We start from the raw sequence: 20,738 nt of genomic DNA, 5'->3' as shown, positions 1-20,738 counted from the left end.
CTTGGGTTTCTTTCCTCTGCCCTCTCAATCTTCTTCTTCTAAAGCTTTATTAGAAGCATTAGAAATAATTTGATTTAAATTAAGAATAGATATTTGCTCTCCTGGTAGGATTACAGGGTAAGAACATCAAATTGAAAATGCTTGGGGCAAAGCTGAATCTTGTTACACATTCATAAAGCAGTTCACATAAATTCATGATCCCTTGCTGTTAAGTTTGGAGTGTTATGATAAAAATAAAACATCTTAATAATCTGTCTCAGTGATATTTATCTTAGGTTTTTGTCCAGACTGGTTCTCTGCAAGAGCAATTCAGTGTTTTCTTTCCTATATGCTTTGTTTAGCTTACTTTTAAGTTAATAATTTTCTTTATGATTTCTTTGATTGGTAAATGGGCATGGAGATCAGCTGCTTTTCAATGACATTTTCTGCTTGTGTCTCAGATTTATTCCCCCAACCCTGCATCCAATTTTCTCTCCTCAATGGATTTTTTTCAAGGTCATTTTGTTTACATTTGCTGGGAAAAAAACAATTGAATAATTTTCTTTATTTCAACGTTGTGTTAAAATATAGTGTGTTTATAACATTTCCAGAAATGTTACTTTCTCATTTCCCTAAATCTTGCCTTTCCTTTCAAAGCAATGCTTTGTTTGTTCAGTCTCATTGAAACACTTTCTTTTTTTAGGTGCCATAAAACGCAAGGTGGAATTAGAGTGGGGTACAGAGGACACAGAGTATCTTCAGAAGGTACATACTCACGTGGAAGGAGCTTTAAATGAATTAAAACCTGACATCATTGTTTATAATGCTGGGACAGATATTCTGGATGGCGACCCGTTGGGAGGACTTGCTATTTCTCCTCAGGTATTGTACTAAAATATCTACAGATAAAATATCTACAGATAAAATATCTACAGATAAAATATCTACAGATAAAATATCTACAGATAAAATATCTACAGATAAAATATCTACAGTCACTCCTCAATAGATACTGAAGCCACTTCTGAGAGTGACTGGTGGCAGTTTGTTAGGTGGATAATAAGGTGCAAACTTTCCATGAAACCAGGGCATCTCACTGTTATGGATACACACAGATACTTGCTCTTTCACCATCTGCTTTTTAATGTCTCATCCTGATTCTGTTTTTCTTCTTTGGGTGCCTGTTCCAGTATCATTCATCATGTGAAACTGTACTGATTTTGAACATCCAGACAGTAACCACAGGGGCATTATTTTCACACTTGACCTGACTCCTATTTTTCCTCTTTGGTTAATTATTTATTTTTGTTTCTCTTCCCCTCACATAATCCATTTGGTGATATGTTTCTCTTGTCACCTGCCCCCCGCTGCTGTTCTCTTCCAGTTCTAGAAATTTTGTGTAGCCTGTATATTGTTAGCAAATTAACAGGTTTTTTTGCCTTTCCCTTCTTTTATATGCAAGTATCATTATCCTTTTTTAGTTCAGTTTACCTTCTCTTCCCAGATTGGTGCCAGATTTACATTTTTATTTCTTCTGTATAGTTTCATTGGAGTCTTCATCTCCCATTTTCTGAAAGTAAACAAAAATGTAGAGATCTTGGTTTTCCTTCCTTAATGATTCCTTCTCTGACAGTTCCTTGGTTCCTTCTCTCTCCTGTTCTTACATTTGTTTCTCTTTTAGTGTCCAGCAGTTCAATACAAAAACATACTTTCTTGATTTGTAAGCCCTCTGATTCCCCTCTTAATTGAGCCATCACTTGATCTGTTCAGATTTCATTCTGTTTTGCAGTATTTTAGTTCTTAAATGCCTCCTCTTGCCCAGTACTCTAGTTTCTTGCTGGATTTTATTGGCTCCCTTATGTATTTCCTTATTCTTACCATCTCTGTCACTGAGAAGCCTTTTTCTTGCTGACTGCCTATGAAGTCCTTGATGGACTCAAGGTGGAAGGACTTGGGGGCTGCTCTGAATCTCCAGGTTTTGTTTCCTTGGCAATGTAAAAGCTTCTATGGAGAAATGAAGAGCTGTGGGGCTTGGACTTGTTTGGTTTTGACCTTGGAGAAGATAGAACCTGAGATGTGAGATCTCATTTGGTGGAAAGCAATGACCACAGATAGAAATGGAAGTTAGTGGTAGACAGAGAGTACTTTAAGATGTGTCTTTTCAAATATTTTTTCTCTGCCATTTGAGAAGGACCAGTGTTAATTGCCAAGAAAAATGAGTTCATATAGTTTGTTTGGTGCTGTGTAGGGAAAGGGACATAATGTAGGGATGGGGAAGGAAACGTGAAGTGATTCTTCTGATCACAGTAGAGATGGAAGGCAGAGAGTGCCATTTCTCTGTGCAGCCAGTGCTCAGGTGCCTGAGAAGAGGTTTCTGTAGCTCATGCCTCTGTTTTCTGAACTGAAAGCAGCATTTCTTGTCTGTCTGATCTTGTTGGCTTCAGTACATGAATGACATGTTCAACCAGGCATGAAACCCCAGGCTACTGGAAATGCCAAAACTGAAGGCATTGCGCCTGGATAATTAATGTCTTCAAGGTTCATTAATCCAGTCTCCTATTTTAAAATCTTGCTGCAATGTTAATTCTACTCACAGTTATGTCTCCTCTGAGTGCTATAAGTGGTAGTTTTTTTGGTGCTTGAGGCTATAGCCACAAACTTGAAGTGCAGCAGGTAGGTCCTTTGTATCTGTGTGTGTGAGTGGGACTGTATCAGGCTGTCGTTCTTTGTTGTTGTGTTTCTTTCCTGGTAACACACAAATGCTGGCATAAGCCCCTGTGTTTTCCCCTCAGTTCTTCCAGGCTGAGGCACTAGAGATGCTGGAGCAGGGATGAGGCAGTTAGACTCCCATGAATGTAGTGACTGCTTCCAGTTCTTGGGTGGTAGAATGCTTGCTGCATCCAATGGGGGTTCCCAAAGGACCTACAGCTCATTCTGCAATTCTGTTACTTCCTTTAAAGATCTGTTCCTAATATAATCCTTCAATTTTCTTGGCCTTATATTTCAGTTATTATTCCGTATTCCCATTGTTCTTTTACAGGGCTGTGTCAAATGATATAAAACCCATTATTGTTGTATGGCTTTACAAAATATTTTTTCAACTACGTTTGAATTTTATTCTTTTCCTTTTACCATTTGTTTGTGGTCTAATTTTATTTTAACAGCAGGGTAATTTTTCTTGATGTGTTTAGTCTTCCTCTAACCACTCTGACTAGTGCATATTCATTTTGTTCTAAAGATTTTGCTGATGCTTTCTAAATTTTTTGTATTTCATTGCATTTTAATACCTTTCCCCTTCTACAGCTTTAGCAGTTATTTACATTTTGAACTATCCATTGTAAGCTGTTGTCTATTATGTTGTTACTGTTTTTTATATTTTTTGAGGAGTTGTTATGTATTATTTCTGCCTCCTATGTACCTCCAGAACTCTGCTTTTCCTTTTTCCACAAAAGTAAATTTTTAATTCTGTTCTCATTTATTTCTGAATTCTCTTCTTTTCCCCCACATATCCTTATTTGAAACCAAGAGACTTGAAGTCTGCTATTGTATGGGTTCAACAACAGCATAAGTACCTCTTGGTCAGCACTTCTTGTTTTTTGTTGGATTTTTTTCAGTTCCATACCCTTGTCTACTAGTAAGAAATTATTTAGAGTTATTTTCCTTTTTTATGGATTTGCCATTACTTATATTTTGCAACTCCCTGTTCAGCCACAGATCCTTTTAGTATTAACTACAGACTTTTGTCTGCTGTATCCTCTGAAACTAAGTCAAGGATTTTTGATTTGTGTTTATTTATATTTTTTTTCTATGATTATTCAGGTAAACCTGCTGACAGGACTTGGAAATGATTTTTTAAATTCCTGTTGTGAGAGCTAATTATTCCTGTATTTATTTCTATAGTGTGAGCTAATTTCTGTGTTAGAGCAAGTATAAATGTCTTTGAATGCTGTGTCTGTGACACCTGAGGCCTGCAGAGGCAGAGCTGTTTCCTACTTCTGAACAACTATTTCTGATTTGCAGTGTTTGCAGTTCAGCTCTCACTGAATAGATTGATAGGAACCAATATCCTGCAACTCGTAGGACCTTCTAATAGTCTCTGACTTCCCTGATTTCTTGTCACTGTTGTATGCATGTACTATTTTCTGTTGTTTAGCAGAAGAGATACTGTCAGATTTGATTTTAATTAGAAATAAGGGCCCACTGATTTATTTTGATTAAAAAAAGACTTTAGAGGAGGCTGTGAACACCCTTAAGAACTTAGTAACAAGTCCCAGCACTCTTGGAAGCTAACAGTGCTCAGCTGCACTGTTCAGTACGGTAACAAAGTACAGTTGGATGAGGCTCAGAGCAACCTGGGCTAGTGGGAGGTGCCCCTGCCCATGCAGGGGGGTTGGATCTAGATGATTGTGAAAGTCTCCTCCAACCCAAACCATTCTAGGATTCTGTGATTGTAAAATGAAAGGCTTAATCACCTATCAAGGAGCCTGTCTTGTAAACCCATAAACCATAGGCTGAAATACTAAAATACCATATCAATAGAACTTTTTGCTAACTTGTAAACTTGCAGGGGATTGTGAAGAGAGATGAAGTGGTGTTCAAGGCTGCCAGGAGCCGCAGGATCCCCATCCTGATGGTGACATCTGGAGGCTACCAGAAGAGGACAGCACGGATTATTGCCGATTCCATCCTCAATCTGCACAACCTGGGCCTTATTGACAAGGAGCTGGCAACCAGTGGGGCTGGAAATCCCAAGGTGGAACAGATGATTAGGGACTCTGCTAAAGACTTGTGCAACTTGTCACTGCAATGACGAGTTCCTGTATTTTAGGAACCAACTTCCTGGTTTAGGAGCAGGAAGTCTCCACATCATGGTCAGGGTTAATAAACACTTTTTAAAAGGACTCAACTCTTCTGTAAAGTAACACAGTAGAGATAATATAATAGGCAGTCACAGAATAATGGTGTCTAACTTCTGAAGCTCTCTTGAGCAAAGATAACTAACTCTTTTAAGCTAATGGAGACATATACTCAAGGGTACTGTCTTTCAGTTTATGGTACTACTGTAGAAAGCTTTAATTGCTTCTCATATTGTTATGGCTAGTGTGTTATGTTGAAAGAACTATGCAGTTAGTATCCAAAGACTGTCCAGGCCTATTTCGGGTGATGCAATCTGGACTATAGTGGGAGAAATGTGGACTAAACCTACTGGCTTTTTTGTTTGTTTTTTGTAGATCTTGCATTTTATTTATTGCTTTTTAAATTGAACTATCGTTGTAAAGCTAATCTGTGCATGCTTCACCTGTCAGTTTAACACTGAAGTTAAGTGCAATACTATAAAAAACAGTTCAGCTGATAGGCTTTTAAGTCATAGCCTATTAGAACAAAAGTTCATTAATTTACATTTTACTCCTGTTGTTGGTAGTGACTAAAATCCTACTTATAAACACCCCGAGAAATAGAATATGAAATGCCTTTGACTTCATATGCAAATGAGCCATAAGGGGTCAGGATTCAGTCTGGCTTTGGCCTCTCAAAATGAGACCTGCAAATAAAAGGCAATAGTTACTATGCATTGTAGATCAGAATAAAGAAACTACAATAAAGTTAAAACTAATTTTAGAGTTCTGAGAATTCTTGCAGAAAATATTATGTAAAACAAAAAGGAATCTTTTATTATTGTCAGCTTATCATGTATAAAACAATGAAGAGTAAATTTTGATAATTTTTTTTAGATATTTTTTTTTCCAACCAGTGCTGTGCTTCACTTGCTTGAATGAGTAAAGGTGCAGTCATAGTTTGTAATCCAATTGTTGGTACTCACAGATCAACATACAGTGAAATTTCCACACTAAGGTAATGTGCTAACTTTATGTGGGAGCTTCTAGGAGGATACCAGGACAAAAACGTGTATTCAAAAGCAAATTCAGTATGCTAATTGTGTTTAGTTTTATTTAAATTGATATATTTTGCATTAGGTACTGTTTGTAGCAGTGGGTCACAAACCTACTAAACTGGGTATTTTGCACGAGCTTTTTTAACTTCCAAATATTCACTGACTTGTAGTACAAGTTTCATGTCATGTTTAGGTCTGAGCCTTTCTTGGAAGGAACAATGATGTTTTCTTGTAGTAGAATTGGTATATAAGCTGTTTAATTCTAATCAGAATACTTACCTCACTTTGTGTTAATTTTTAGATTTGATGGGGTGTGTTAATTGTAAGAAATTGCACAATTGCTAGAAATACCTGCTTTAAACCAGATTTGACATATTGCACTAATCTTGAGTTGACACACTGTTAATAAAAAGCACTGTTAAATTTCTTACTAGAAGGACCATGAGAGTACAATTAATGTTCAGATTTATTTTTTCTAAGCTGTCTGATGTTACTGAGATGTTTTTCTTTCATATAATTTTTATAAAATTATAAATTACATTTCTGTAAAGTTAACCCCTGTCATAGTACCCATGTGATCTTTTCCAAAACATTTTCTGTTTGTGTTAACATGTTTATATTATTTTCCCTTGGTGGAGATTAAAATGATGTTGAACAATGCTGACTGACTTTTTTTTTCACTTCACATGTATCTTGACTGTCAAAATTTTTTTAACTGAGTAGTTTGTTGAAAATACAAGATGATGTGTTTTTCATACTTAAAATGTCACTGAAACTGCAGTGAGTCTTAAGGGCAAATAGTTAGGTGATTTGTCAACAGCAGATGAATTATCTGAGTTAATGTGTTGGCCTCTTGAACTGATCTTGGAACTTTTGTATCCAAATACTTTTAAAGAAGTCATTGTAAGGTGTGAAAGTCACTTTCTTATTCCAAGTTACATTCTAATACTGTAACTCCTATTTTAAGTATTTTATCATTGCAGGTATTGAACTGTAAACTAAGCTTTTGTTAAGGCTGCAGTAGTTTGTGGAAGCTCTTTTACAAATCAGCATCCTTTCAGAGAGAACTAATTGCTTGCAGAAGAGCCTACCAGCTTTCAAAGACTCATCTGTAAAGTTGGGGATTGGTAAGCACGTGGCATGTTGACTGCATTTGCAGTGTTTGTTCTGAAGTTAGAATTTGCAAACAGACAACTCCTGCTTCCTATTATTATTTTTTTATTTATTGTATTTGCCTTAAAACCAAAAAATTAATTTCTACATGTAAAGAAGCTATTCCAAGATAAATGTGTACTGCTTTTAAAAATTAAGTGAAACTGTTTCTGAGTTGAGTTTAAACCATAAGTATTATATGATTCCTAGTTAATACACTGTTATTATTCTGAAGGTTCTCTGAACATTTTGTCATGGAAACCTTGCCTGGACCTACCACTGTCAAAATTTTTGGCTTTGTGGAATGCGAAGACCTGTGTAGGTCTGCTTGGAGAATGCCATGTAGTCACAAATTTAATGGGGAAATTGGTTATTTTTGATGGCAGTTATAAGTATAAAATCCTCCCATAACAGGAAGGAGTGTGTCAGAACTGGTGCCCTCTCTTGCAACCAGAAAGTTGCCTCGAAGGCAGACCTAGTGTGTCTTGTCTTCTTGTTATGAAGACATCAGTTTTGACTCAAAGTTACTTAAGTGAGAAATAGTGAGGATTGTTCAATAGCTGATTTAGTGTTAGTGAACACACGTCTTGTTAGTCATCCACGTGTGAAATGCATGGAAAAATAAACAGAAGAGTAGGTGTTCTCATCTCTTTGATTTGACAGTTGGCGCGTTGAGCTCCAGCCCCCCTTGCCTCTGTTTGATAGTCAACACACAGTGTAGAACTTGGCATTAAAAACACTGGGTGTTGTGGTTGGAGTCTTACACTGACTAAATGTGAGCTTTAGATGGTGATAGGAACCTCTCTCATATTCAAGTTATTATTTCCTTGTTTGTTTGATGCTTTTTAACACTCTGTGTTAGGAAGTCCCAGACTTGTCTCATGAATACCAGGGTGAATTTGAGAAATGCTTGTATACAGCTTGTTGTGTGGAGGGCAGGTTAGTGCTTCTGTTTGGTGAATAATAAATGTTCATGCTTCCAAGTTCTCTACTCCTTGCTGCTCCTCACAGCTTGAGGAACCTAATGACTCTGAAACCACTCCCTGGTACCTCTGGTCCTGCTAGCAGAGTGAAGGTGTTCAGCAGTATTTCTGCCTCCTCTTGCATGTACAACAAGGCACACAATGCTTTTCAGTGCTGGCTGCTTGGGGTATTTTGTGGTCTGGGAAGTGATACTTAGGAATTTCTTGTGCTTTACAAATTGTACTGTGCAATTGTGTCCTGCATGTAACACAGCCACTTTGGGAAGAACACTGACAAATCCAGAAATTACGAAGTCAGGATTCTTGGATCTAGACTTTGCTCACACTGTGCTGCCAGGAGCTGAAGGAGCTTGCTGAGTTCCGAAATCTACAGGGTCTAGGATCTTGGTGCTGTTTGCTAGGCCAGTTTTGGAACTGAATAATGGAAAACATTCTTCTTTCAAGGAAACTGCAATCCCTTGATGAAGAGGAAGGTTCACTTGCTGTCTTTGCCTAGTGGAACATGGTCTTCCATATATCCCCTGGCTGACTGAGAAATGCAGAACATATTCAAAGCCTAATCCCAAGTGTTGCTGTGTCCTGAACTTGCCTTGGATGTAGAATGTCATGTATTCTCCAGCCATTCTAGAGGCAAGCTTGCAAATTTTTTTGGGATCTGCTAGCCTTTAGCTTAGACTTTAAATAGGTGGGATTTTCAGGTTTTTGGTCTTTCCTTGATCCTGACACTTCTGGTAATCTCTTAGATTTCACATTCAGTGCTCATGTCATTTCCCCTCTTTTATCTTAACCTTTATGCATGCAATTTTGCTGCAGTCAATCACTTTTTACCACAGGTCAATAGATTTAATTTCTTCTAAAAAGAGGTGGTGTTTTGGCAAGCTACAGGAAGGACCAATTCCTGTTGCTAGACCTGGTTCTCTTCCAGGCTAACCATGGCAGTGAGAGCAGGTCTGTGTTGCTCAGGGCCTGTCTAGCACAGTACTGACCTGTAGATGATCCTGAGGACAAAGCAAGTAATTTCTGCCCTACTTTCCTACAGCCTTTTGCGTGTGCTGAAACTGACTTCCTGAAACAAAATTAATAATATTGGGGTAAGACAAAAATGCCATTTTGATTGAAAAGATTGAATAGACACAGGAAATTATTGTGGTGGGGCCTTGGCTCTGACCTACCAGCCTGGTGCAGGTCTGACCTCCCTCCTTACGTTTTATGTGAAGTAAGCTGTAACTTCTGGTTGGGAATGAATTAAGTACAGAAATGATGAAAGGGCTGACAGTAAAATTACCAGCCCTGCAGTATTACATTTTGCCAGTGCAGTGGTCTGTGGAGCCAAGGCACACTTCCATAAATCATTTCTTCTAAAGTAACATGACAGAGATGTAGTTGAACTATTTGTTGTCAGATATAAGGCTCATTATACATTTCACTGTTAAGATCCAAACTCTTGTTTTATTTTGATGTTGAGAGCAGACATCCTTTGAGCTTGACTGGAACTGATTATCTTCATCTGGAAATGCACGTTTTATTTGTGTAAAAATAAAAAAGAAATAAAGTAGTCAACCTAAAATAATGCATCTTGTCTTTATAGTGTCTTAAATGTATGTCCTTAGTAGAGTTATAACAGTGCTTTGTGAGAGCAGAGATGTCTCCATTCACTTTTGACACCTAAGAAAGGTAATTAATCCTGTTAGCCAAAAGCTTGTCATTTGCTCTGTGATTTTATTTTTTTTTTTGCCTCTGTATTTGCTATAGGTACAGAAGAGAACAAAGTGGACTTAAGGTCTCTTTAGGTCTGAAGATTTCCTAAACAAAAAGCTGCAGCCTGCTCTCTGCTTTCCTTGCAGCTGGCGTTGGAGCTGCAGCCAGGAACAGCCTCTGCTTGTTGCATGAACCAAGTAGAATCCTTCCTGGTCTATGTAGGTATCAGCATAATTATTTGCTTCTTTCACATATTCTATGCTAGCTTCTATCTCTTTTCATCCTTTGTAATCTTCCCCATGGCAACCATCCACCAAAAGTGTCATTGAGAACCTTCTGGAGTTTTGTGCTGGTGACCAGGCCTTGCTCAGGGTGGGCACTGTTCTGTGCTACAGCTTCTTGCTGACTTATTTCCACTTTATAGATGTCTTCAGCTACTTAGAAATTCTCAGTGTTAGGGCTTAGTGAAATTTGGACTTGCTCCCTTTGGTCTGTGGCTACATGAGAGTTTGGATCTTGTTTAGCATGTGTCAACAACCTCTGTCTGGGATCTGAGCATCCGAGTACGTGGCAGGTGTGCCCAGCAGCTTCTGGTGATGGCAACTGTTTGCCTTTCAGGATAAACAGCTCAATAGGGTCCCAGACCAGAAAGAGATGTTTGATTGCTGCCTGAGTGGAAGTAATTAATGATAGCTTCTTCAAGAATGGAAACAGAATCAGGTTTTAATTTGATTCCTGTAAGAATCACAACAAGTTTACAAATACCATAAACAGACATGGGGAGGGGGAAGGTTATGTGGGATACCCAAGAACTAGTGACTCTGATGGTTCTTAATGCTAAGATATTATGATTGTCTTGAAGTGTTATTGTAAATTAGATGAGTTAAGTCTTTGCCAAGACTGCATCCTGTGATAATCATAGAAGTGCAGATTAATGGAAAGCAGAGAGGAAAAGGCATAGCTGCAAGGGCTGTGATTCAAGTGCTATAATCATTCTGTTTCTTGATAGCACTGTTCTGGCTTAGCAGGGCAAGTAATGGCATAATAAGATGCAGCATAAGCAACAGGGTGAAGTTCTGAAGCAGGTAAGTGATTCTAATTCCAATTGACTTACTTTCTCTGTAACAGTTAAAACATAATTATTTGAGAGATTCAAGTGCTCTTTTAAAAACAAAGTGTTGATTTATACAGATTCTATAAGAAGACTTTTAAAATTGGCATCACAAGCAATGGCCACAACTCAACTATGGTCTGATGGAGAGCTTGAGCAGAGGCTGGGGCTCAGGAGTGCCCAGGAGCATTGTCAGTTGGGCCTGACTGCCAGAGGCTGGTTGGCAACACCTCTGAACACCAGGCATCCAGTTCTGAGCTCAGGAAAGTCTGTGTCTATTTTCCAGTACCCCTTTGAGATTGTGCAATACACTGCTTATTGCTATCCATATCTCTTAATTGGATTTCTAAGAATTTCCTGAAATACTCCTAGAGGAAGTGTTTAGACTATTGGAAGTTGCAACCAGAAATATTGATGAAATTAGTCATGGTATGCTGTCTCTGAAATTCATTCTGAGGTTATTTATCTTTGTCTTGGCTACTGTTTCTCAAAGTCACCTTTTGTTAATTAAAAGGACAAAACACAACAACAACCAAAACCCAAACACCAAACTTCTGGGCATCTTTATATTGGCAATGCTAAATGTTTCACAGGAACTATGAGAAAATGCTGTAAAGATTTATACTTAGGTATGCAATTAAATAATACACTTAAAGCTACTGGTACCATGTTAAGATCAGAGAACAAAATTCCACAAACTGAAATTAGATGCACTCACAGCTCAAAGAAGTATCCTGTGATGACATTATAAAGCCATAATAATCTCTGATTAGATAGATACCCTGGAGCTTAATATCAGACTGTTGAACAGAATTGGCAATCCGTAAGTATGGAAAACCAAATAATTATTTTAGAAGGTAGAATAAAAACATAGTTTGAGAAGGAGAAAAGCCAAACTTGGGCTTTCATTCTTTCTTAGTATGCAGCATCCTCAGCTCTGGAAATGCTGATCTTTTGCCTCTTTTTATTTCCTATTACTGTTTTCAGATGTAACTGTGGTGTCACACAGATGCAGTTTTGGAGTGGCAGCCACAGTAACACAGCCATGTTTTGGTTTCCAGAGGGAAAATCACCCTAGAATTGCTTCCCAGGTGATTCCTTCCAATTCCTCATCTCATATATTCTGTTTTTGTAAACACATTAAGTTGTAAGACAGTGGAGTAACACTTCACTGTAACACAAAGAATAGACAAAGCAACCAATGTACCTCAAGCCAACTTCCCTTTTGATTGGTTCTGTTCACAGTTGATAGCACTAGGAAAGCTTTAAGAGTTATTTTTTTAATGCTGTTGGCCAGTTGGAAACACCTGGGTTGCTTCAGACTTAGCTCTTTCAGTGACCTGGAGAGCAGATGCATGTTTTATGCAATCCTTAAGTACGTACAAACTTTACAAATAACATGGCAAAAGCTATCATGACAGAAAAATAAGAACAATGTGCAGTGGCTGCCTGAAAAGGCAAGAGAAGCCTTTTGTGTTTTCCCCAGCCTGCTTTCATTTACTCTTTAGGGAGTAGGATATTGACACAAAGCTGGTGAGTGATAAGAGTTGTAGAGGCTCCCTGGTCCATGAAGATTTCACACTGTTTGCTGTGATTGGAAACAAGACTGTATGCTGATAAATTAATTAGAAAACCAAATGTAACTGTGACTTGAACACAACTCTATATAACTGCTAATGCTGCCTCAGCCATATCTGCTGCTAGGGATAGTTTTCCCTCTATCATTATAAAAATCCTGAAAGTAACTGAATTCTCTGGTTCCATTTGGTTAATAAAAATATGAACTGTATTTCTATGCTAGTTAACTAGAAAAACTACTTCAAAGAAAGATGCTGTGGGGAAAAAAAAGCTGTCTAAAGACGATGACATTTTTCTGAATGTGGAGTTTGCTGAGCCATAAGGGATGAAAAGCAAAGCTAGATTTAATGCTATTTAAAAACCCTTCCTAGAATCCTTGATTTCTCACAGAAGCTGTGGCAGTGGCAGTTGCAGCAGGCTGTGTGTAGGTGTAGAGGAGCCATGCATGGGCACACAGGGAGGAGCTGATCATTAATGAAATTACAGCCCATCTCCTAAAGTGCTACAGAACTTGTGCTGAATTTTACATGACAAGCAGTCCAGGGCCCACAGCTCCACTCTGTTTGCAGAGTCTCTGGGACTTACTCCCAAAAGCAGGCTATTTTAGATGGTTCAGTGTTCCCTGTATCCATTTGTGCCATGGAATTGGAGTTCTGTGGTATCTTAAATAATGACCAGAATGGAATGGCAGCCCCAAAGATGAGTCTCCTGCTGTGCTGCTACATCCAGCAGCAGGCTTTGGATACAGTCCCCACAGCTTCCTCTTGGAGAACCGACTTGTTATGGTCTGTGTGGTGGGTGGGGAACTGGCTGACAAACCCTACCTAGAGAGTGATAGTAAATAGTTCCTCCTCAAACTGGCAGCTGGTCACAGATAGGGTCCCCAGGGATTGATATCGGGCCTGATGCTGTGTAACATCCTCAGAAGTGACCTGGATGTTGGGAAATTTGCTAATGACACCAAGATGAGTGGAAAGGCTGACACTCCAGAAGGGAGGGCCACCCTCCAGGATGACCCAGACAGGCTGGAGGAGTGGGCGAGCAGGAACCTTCTGAAGTTCAATAGGGAGAAGTGCAAGGTCTTGCACCTGGGAACACGTAACCCAGGGGTGCAGTTCAGCCTGGGATCCATCTGGCTGGAGAAGCAGCCCTGTGGAAAGGGACCTGGGGGTCTTGGTGGGTAACAGGCTCACCATGAGTGAACAGTGAACTGCAGGACAAAGAAAGCCACAGGGATGCTGGGCAGCAAAGATCAAGAAGTCATCATCCTGTTCTACTCAGCACTGGTCAGACCAAACCTGGAGCATTGCCTTCAGTTCTGGTCCCTGCTCTACAAAAAGGATGGGACAGCTGGAGAGGGTCCAGAGAAGGGCCACAAGGATGATCAGAGGACTGGAGGACCTGCCATATGAGGAGAGGCTGAGAGAACTGGGTTTGTTCAGCTGTGAGAAAAGAAGGCTCAGGGGAGACCTTATTACCATGTTCTAGTTCCTAAAGGGTGGCTCCCAAGAAGATGGACACTCCCTATTTACAAGGAAAAGAGAAGGGGTCATGGGCACAAGTTGCTCCTGGGGAGATTCCAATGGGACACAAGGGGTAAATTTTTCCCCATGAGGACAGTCTGATATTGGAATAGTCTCCCAAGGGAAGTGGTGGATTCCCCCACATTGGACAGTTTTCAGTCTCAGCTTGACAGGGTGCTGAGCCACCTCATATAAACTATAGTAGTACCTGGAAGGGTTGGACCAGATGATCCTTGAGGTCCCTTCCAACCTGGCATTCTGTGTTTCTATGATCAGACCACCTCACCAGCAGTCATCTGGTTTTATACAGTATTTCTAGACAGACATTTTCTTACTGCCCAGCGAGCAGTGTAGCAGTCAGTCTGAATGCTACAGCTCATTGAATGATGTTGAGTGTAGTGAGGTTGTAACCTCATATGTTAGTGTAAATGGAAAATGGAGTGCACTGCAATATGAAAGTAATGATGGTTATTAACAACTGTTCAAATAGTAACAGTACTTTAAGAAATAGTGACTGTCTGAACTAGCAATTAAGATGTTTTATTGGATTTGCAGAAAGAAAGGCTGGGTAGCCTCATTTCATAGAAATTCTCAGTTTATAGAGGAAGATGTAGCACAAATAATCATTGTTAGCCTTCTCATTTCAGTGCTGCTCGTTTAAAATGTGCGAATTGTTTATTCTGTCTGCTCATGAAAATGTTTGCACAGCCCAGCAGCGTATGCAGAGCAGGAATGTGAAAGGTGAGAGCTGCACTGTGGATGTGTAGCTCTCCATGCCAGCCCGCTGGTGGAATGAAAAGTTTCACCAAGTGTGGCAGCAGCAGCTGATCAACTGCAGACGTGGGGGTTTTTTTTGAGCTGACTGCATTTTCTTGAGAATAGTATTAAGAATTCAAAAAGTTTACCTCACTTTGACCTCAGTAAAGTAAATATGTATGTCTGAAATTTAACAAGCTGTAAGAGAGATCTCTTCTTCATGGTGTAGTTGCAGTAATTCTACCTTATTTTTAAATACCTGAGGCTCTTGATGCGATGGGCCTACACAGCTTGAGAAATGAAGCTGAATCACCAAATGAAGAATGCAATAAACTGCATTCAAAACAACTGCCATCTGGTTTTTTTTATATTCCTCCTCGTTAAAACTGGAAGGCTGATTTGTCCCAAATGCTGCCATGAAAATCAGACATTCCTGTGTTGCAGCATGGCCGTTTTCATGTTGTTTACAACTAGAGAATTGTGTATCGTGTCTCCCTTTCCTAATCTTTAGGTAAATAATTTGAGGAGATTTAAATGACACGTATTCAGGGTGCAGGTAAACCCAAAGACTAACCTTTGAGGTTTATTTTTCTCACAGAGATGAGCAGTCCTTACTTAGGCCCCACCTACTGGAGTTGAAAATAAAAAAACTGTGTCTGGTACACTGACATCTGAATGATTTAAGGTAAATTTTATTTAAAAAAACCCAGTGGGATGGGGCTAGAGGTTATAGTCATTAAGAAATAGAGTTTATGAGCTTTATTTCGCATACAAGTCCTTTCCCAGCTAAGGACAAGGAATATTTCAACTTAGATGTGGACAATACAAACCTATAAAGAATTGTCAAGGTCAGTGCTAATAAACTCGGGCCTGATTTGTTGTTCATTTCCACAACAAGGCCAGTTTAGAGGGTTGGATTTGATTTAGTTTTCACCACCAAAGCATTGCTAGGGAAAAAAGCCTACAACTCCACACATTCCTGTGCTGTGGAGGTGAGGAAATGAATAGTGGCCACACAAAACATACACTTCTTGCTTCTGTTTTTTAGGCATGCTCAAAGACCTTGAAATTTTACGGAGGGTGGGAAATCAAGTCTTGTAGCATGTCTCAGTAAAATGCTGTGTTGGAGGTTTGTGCTTCCACAGTGGACAATGTTCCTGTCCCTAGAAAAGGCACGTCCACCTTCTCCCTGTGCTGTCCTTGCAGCAGGTGAGGTGAGTGGCCTTTGGGAGGTGGGTGGTATCCCTTGGGGGACGTGTGGGAATGTGGAACTGAACTCTTATAATGTCCAGAAGTGTTTTAAATAAGTGTATAGGGAATTCTGGGGTCATTTCAGTCATTGGGAACAGCTCAAGGTTTGAAGGGACTTATTGATAGCAGTTCAGCTCTGGGAGATAAGCACTGTTGCTGCTCACCCTGGTCCTGCTAGTTGGTGCTGTCTGGAGGTGGAAAGTCTACAGTCCTCTACAGAGAGAAGACCCAGAGCCTTGGCAGCTGGCAAAGCTTATTCCAGAGTTGAAATTCATTGTTTGAAATGCTCTGGGTTTTTTTGTTTGTTTCTAGTCTTTCCCTTTTGTTGTTGGCAGCATCTCAGGTTTGCCAAATTGGGCTCCTGGTGTATCTAATCTTGAGAGCCCTGGTGGTGTTTAATCTTTCTTCCTCTGCTACAGCAGTTTTGCAGTTCCTCTACTTAAAAGAGGGTGGAAAAGATTTTTGCAAATCAAAGGGTTGGTTCAGTTCTTTCTTTGACTACTTGGAAGAATTCCATTGAAAATGAAATTGTAGATCTGAAAAAAAATATGTTGCTTTCCTAATGGTACTTGCCCTGCTCCTGTGGAAATGGTTTGCTTTTGCACTCTGTAAGGTGGTCTTCAAGCTGCTCTTCAGTGGAAGAGGGGTGGATGCAATCTCTGTGACACCAACCAGCAGTCAGGTCATTTTTAGTGACTTAATACAGAAAATGGGAGAGGACCATGTGTGGAAGTTTCTCTTTGAAAGTTGCTGTGTGTTTCCAGATGTGTGGTATTCTGCTCTGCTTTAATTGGGTGCCTCTGCATCATCTGTGTGGTGTATGAATAAATCAGTGCACAGTTCTTTCAAAAGATGTAATTATTAATCTGTAAGTCTTTACAAATAGAGGGAAAATATGACTAGTAATACAGAATATCACAAAGATGATAGAAAACTTCTAGACATTGCAGGGGCTGAGGAGTTTGAGTCTGGCAGCTGGGGAGGTTTTGTCCTATCAGTAAATAACTCATTGAGGGAGAATGAGGCCACAAATCCCAGAAAGATTTTATTTTTTTTTTTTTACCAGAGGCCTTTCCAGAGGAAAATTGGTCTGACCTATATAAATAATGTTTAATGTTAAAAGACATTTCATTTCTTTACACTTCCTTTGACTGTTTTCTCATGAAGTGCAGAGCTGTGTAACAGGTGACCAAGATGCACAAATCTATTTCAGTTTCTTTACAACAGTCAGCAGAGGTAGAAAGAATCTGGTTAAATTTTGACTGCATGGAAGTTAAAAAAGAAACTGTATTTGATACATGTATGCATACATCTGTTTATTTTGCACTGCATGGTGACTTTTTAACACAGTTCTGCCACCAAGGTTTGTCCAAGTCCTCTTCTCTTGCAGAGAGGCTGGCAAGGAAACTCTTGAGCTGGCCTTTTTGCCTCCAAGATAACCTCCTCCAGGGTCTGCTGATGGCTGTAAATTGTTAAGGTGTAAGCAAACCACTGAATTTAGTGAAGAATAAAGGGGGTTTTTCTTCTCAAGATTTCAAGAGCTCCCCTTGGGTTTTGCCAGTTCAAAGACCCGTGGTGGAAATGAATAGCTGTTACTGTCATGAAGATAAAATCTCTGAGAAAATGTGTCTGATGGAAGTAGGGCTCCTAATTAAGCATGTGATGGTTGAGTTGTGGCTAATTATCTTTTCCATCTGTTACCTAACAGAGTTTTGTAACACTGGGATTTAAGATTTGTCAATTTTTGCTATCTTTCATTCTAAACCTGGACATCTCTGCCAAGGCCAACAATGAAATGAGCACATTAAGATAATAAATCTCCAGTGAACACACCAAGTTATTTATTTTGGATTAATCAGGCTCCATGTAAAACGGGGGGGTGTGTTGGTTTGACTGGTTACTGGAGGTGGGAGTGCTGTAAGAAGGTTTAGTTGTGGGAACATTTCAGCCTGAAGCATGAAAGAATGCAGACCTTTCAAAACATGGTATGTGAGAAAAATGTATGATTTAGTGTTTCCATTTCCATAGAGGAAATGGCAATGCTTTGCTTGAACCAAATGATAAATTCCCTTTAAACGTAGTCGTATGATGATCAGGGAAATAAATTCCCTCTCAACTTGTGTCAAAGCATTTGAGGGAAAAAGTAGGTGTGTTAAAGCAACCTGCTGTCTACAGGGAGGTGGTTATATTAGACAACAAGCAGAGGATCACATTTTTCCTCTTTTTAAAGATGTTTTATAACTGCCCTAGAAAAAGAAATGGAAGTGTTTATCAGCATCTGAGCTGGGTTCGTGGTCACTGCACTCTCAGACCAGTTCTAACCATGACTTTTGCCTGCACAAAACCACACTTGTTCCTTCAAGTAATGGAGGTAACTGGGGGGCAGTGCTGTGACAGCAGTGTTTCTGCATTTGAGCTTTTTGCCAGGGTTTTGAAATCCATGTTCTTCAGCATGGAATACACTTTTCCAACTGCATCTTGTGCAGAGGTGAGACAGGAAAACATCTGCACGATGTCTTAGTGCTTCTCTTAGCATCAAATGCATCTTGAGTTCTCTGTGTAGCCTTAAAAATGCCTGTGGCTGGGAAGAGATTTTGCTGTGTCATGGAGAGCCAGGTGTGATAGGGATTGAGAAGATACACAGCTAAACATCAACAATGATCATTGCTGCCTTTTATGTCTCTGGTCATTTTTACTACTGAAGCCTGAGAAAAAGAGATGAGTTGATGCTGCATGGGGTGTTCAAATTTCTGGGGTGGGATGCCAAGTGAACTTGTAGGTCCCAAAGCTGCTCGGTGTTGGAGATTTGCCTGGTCTTGCTGCACTGCTCAGGAGCAGCATCTACAGCACTGGCATCCTCTGAGGATGGAAGCAGCTGGTTTTTGAGTGTCCAAGCAAGATTCATGCTCACAGGGACTCTGGGAGTTACCGTGACTGGCTTTGGGCAGGTTTCCCTCCTGGCAACATACAAGGGAAGGTTCAGTCCAGCTTGCTTTTGGTTTTGGGAGACTTAGTTACATTGTGTTGAAGCAAATGTGCTATTTCCAGTGACCCACTTAAAACCTGCTCCCACACAAAAGTGTTCCTTGTTGTTTCTTGTTCCTCAGCTCAGTGGAATGGTCTGTGTTGGGAATCAAAACCATCTTTGTACACGTTATGGCAGGAGCAGTCAGGAGGGGGTAGGAAGGAGCCCATCAGAAGTGAGCAGTCCTGGGCTGGCATTGCTTCAGCACAGACATGTTGCAGGCCTAAGGATCAGGTAAAATAACACAAGAGGGGGATTATTAAAATTAAGTTATTTAAACTTTTATTGCATTTGCAACAAATTGAGTACTCTGCAGTTAAAAAACCGAAAGGGCTCAGTTTAACAGGGATTGAGCTACTGTGTAAAACCTTTCACGAGCTGCTTCTTGGTCCATCTCTTTTATGTAATTCAGTTGTGTGGCCCGGCTGGCTTCCAGTAAATGGCCTCTCTGGCCCCCTGGAAATCTCCCCACCATCCCTCTTCCAACCTCTCTCCAGGGAAGAGGCTGAAAAACCATGGTGATGGGAAAGATGACCAGTGTTTACAAGAAGCTGATGGGAAACCCAGCTGGTTTGATAGGTTGCATAATCTTGGAGAGGAAAATCCAGTGCCTTGAAGAGACAGCAGTGCCAGTTGTCCTCATTACAGTAATGCTCTTAGAAGATGTGTTTTCATCTGTGTGCGGGGTCATATTTGAACCCTCTGGTCTTTTCTAAGTTACTTATTGCAGAAGGGCCTCGTGGTTTTATATTTTAACTGGAGGAAATATCTCTTGAATGTGTGTTGAATTTGGAAGTCTGATGTGGCTCAATTAAAATGTGATTAGGCTTTCTGTCTCCATTGTAGAGGCTGTAAGTGCTCTGGAGAAACATTTAATGTTGAAGGCTGGCCTGCTGGTTTTGGCTGAAATGTAGATAGAAATATGCAATGCTCTGAGAAATTCCAGGACTCCCACTAGGTCAAAAAATTTTCTCTCAACTGTAGCATTTCATCAAGTTCCCTAGTAACATGTCTCCATGTATCACAATCCTTATTTCTTGGACATCCACCAACTTTGCAATGAGCTGAGAGTATTTATTATATGTGCTGGATGGCATTCTCTTAGCACAGAGGCCTGATGAAAATAATTTCCATCCCTTCTGGTTTCAGACTGCATTTGCTGTTACATGCTGTTGTTTTACTGTGTGTTACGTGCTTTGGATGAGATTAGTTTGGTTACAAGAGTATTTGTCTAGTCTAATTCTATTAATGACAAAATTTTTATTCAACCTAAGCTGGTATAGGATGTTCAGGATCCAATCAATTAAATCTGGACTAAAGCAGAAATCAGCTGTACTTTCACAAGTGTACTTGGCATAATTCAAAGCAGGATATGCAGGAGATGTTAACAATCCCTGAGCTAGTCATCTTCTTACAACCAAACTAATTGGGAGCTCTAGTGGCTCAGGTCAGTATATCCAATCTTTAAATCTTTGTGAGAACTGTATTTAGCTGGTCTTTGTATGGACTGTGCTTTTCTGGGGGAAAATACAGAAAGCTTCACTTAATCCAAGTTCAGATTTGCACTGCACCTGTTCTGGGGCCTAAAACTGGCTGAGACCATAACTGAAATATCTCAGTAGACCTTGCTGGCTTTGGCCTGGTGTTTTCCAGCAAGTTGTTAAGAGGTAGTCCAGCAAATTATGTAATGAATCATTTTCATCTGAAAGAACAGTATGATTTGCACACAGAACAAAAAACCTCTCCCTTTGTTACCACTCCAGTCTAAGGATGTTGATAATACAGTTAT

The 20,738-nt window shown here is 39.8% G+C and overlaps 1 protein-coding gene across 2 annotated transcripts in view; it reads left to right on the top strand.

Annotated features, from left to right (window-relative positions):
• Nucleotides 1-6,532, top strand: part of HDAC11 (histone deacetylase 11) — a 29,452-nt gene extending 22,920 nt beyond the window's left edge. For both annotated transcript variants that reach the window (XM_051627477.1, XM_051627476.1), the window contains 2 exons: nt 683-861; nt 4,547-6,532. In XM_051627477.1, coding sequence (XP_051483437.1) covers nt 683-861; nt 4,547-4,789 — 422 coding nt within the window. In that variant the 3' untranslated portion in view covers nt 4,790-6,532. The remainder of the gene's footprint in view (nt 1-682; nt 862-4,546) is intronic.
• The last annotated feature ends 14,206 nt before the right edge of the window (nt 6,533-20,738 follow it).

The sequence above is a fragment of the Apus apus genome, chromosome 9, assembly GCF_020740795.1.
Source record: "Apus apus isolate bApuApu2 chromosome 9, bApuApu2.pri.cur, whole genome shotgun sequence".
Lineage (NCBI taxonomy): Eukaryota > Metazoa > Chordata > Aves > Apodiformes > Apodidae > Apus > Apus apus.
This window is presented reverse-complemented; position numbering and strand designations above follow the sequence as displayed.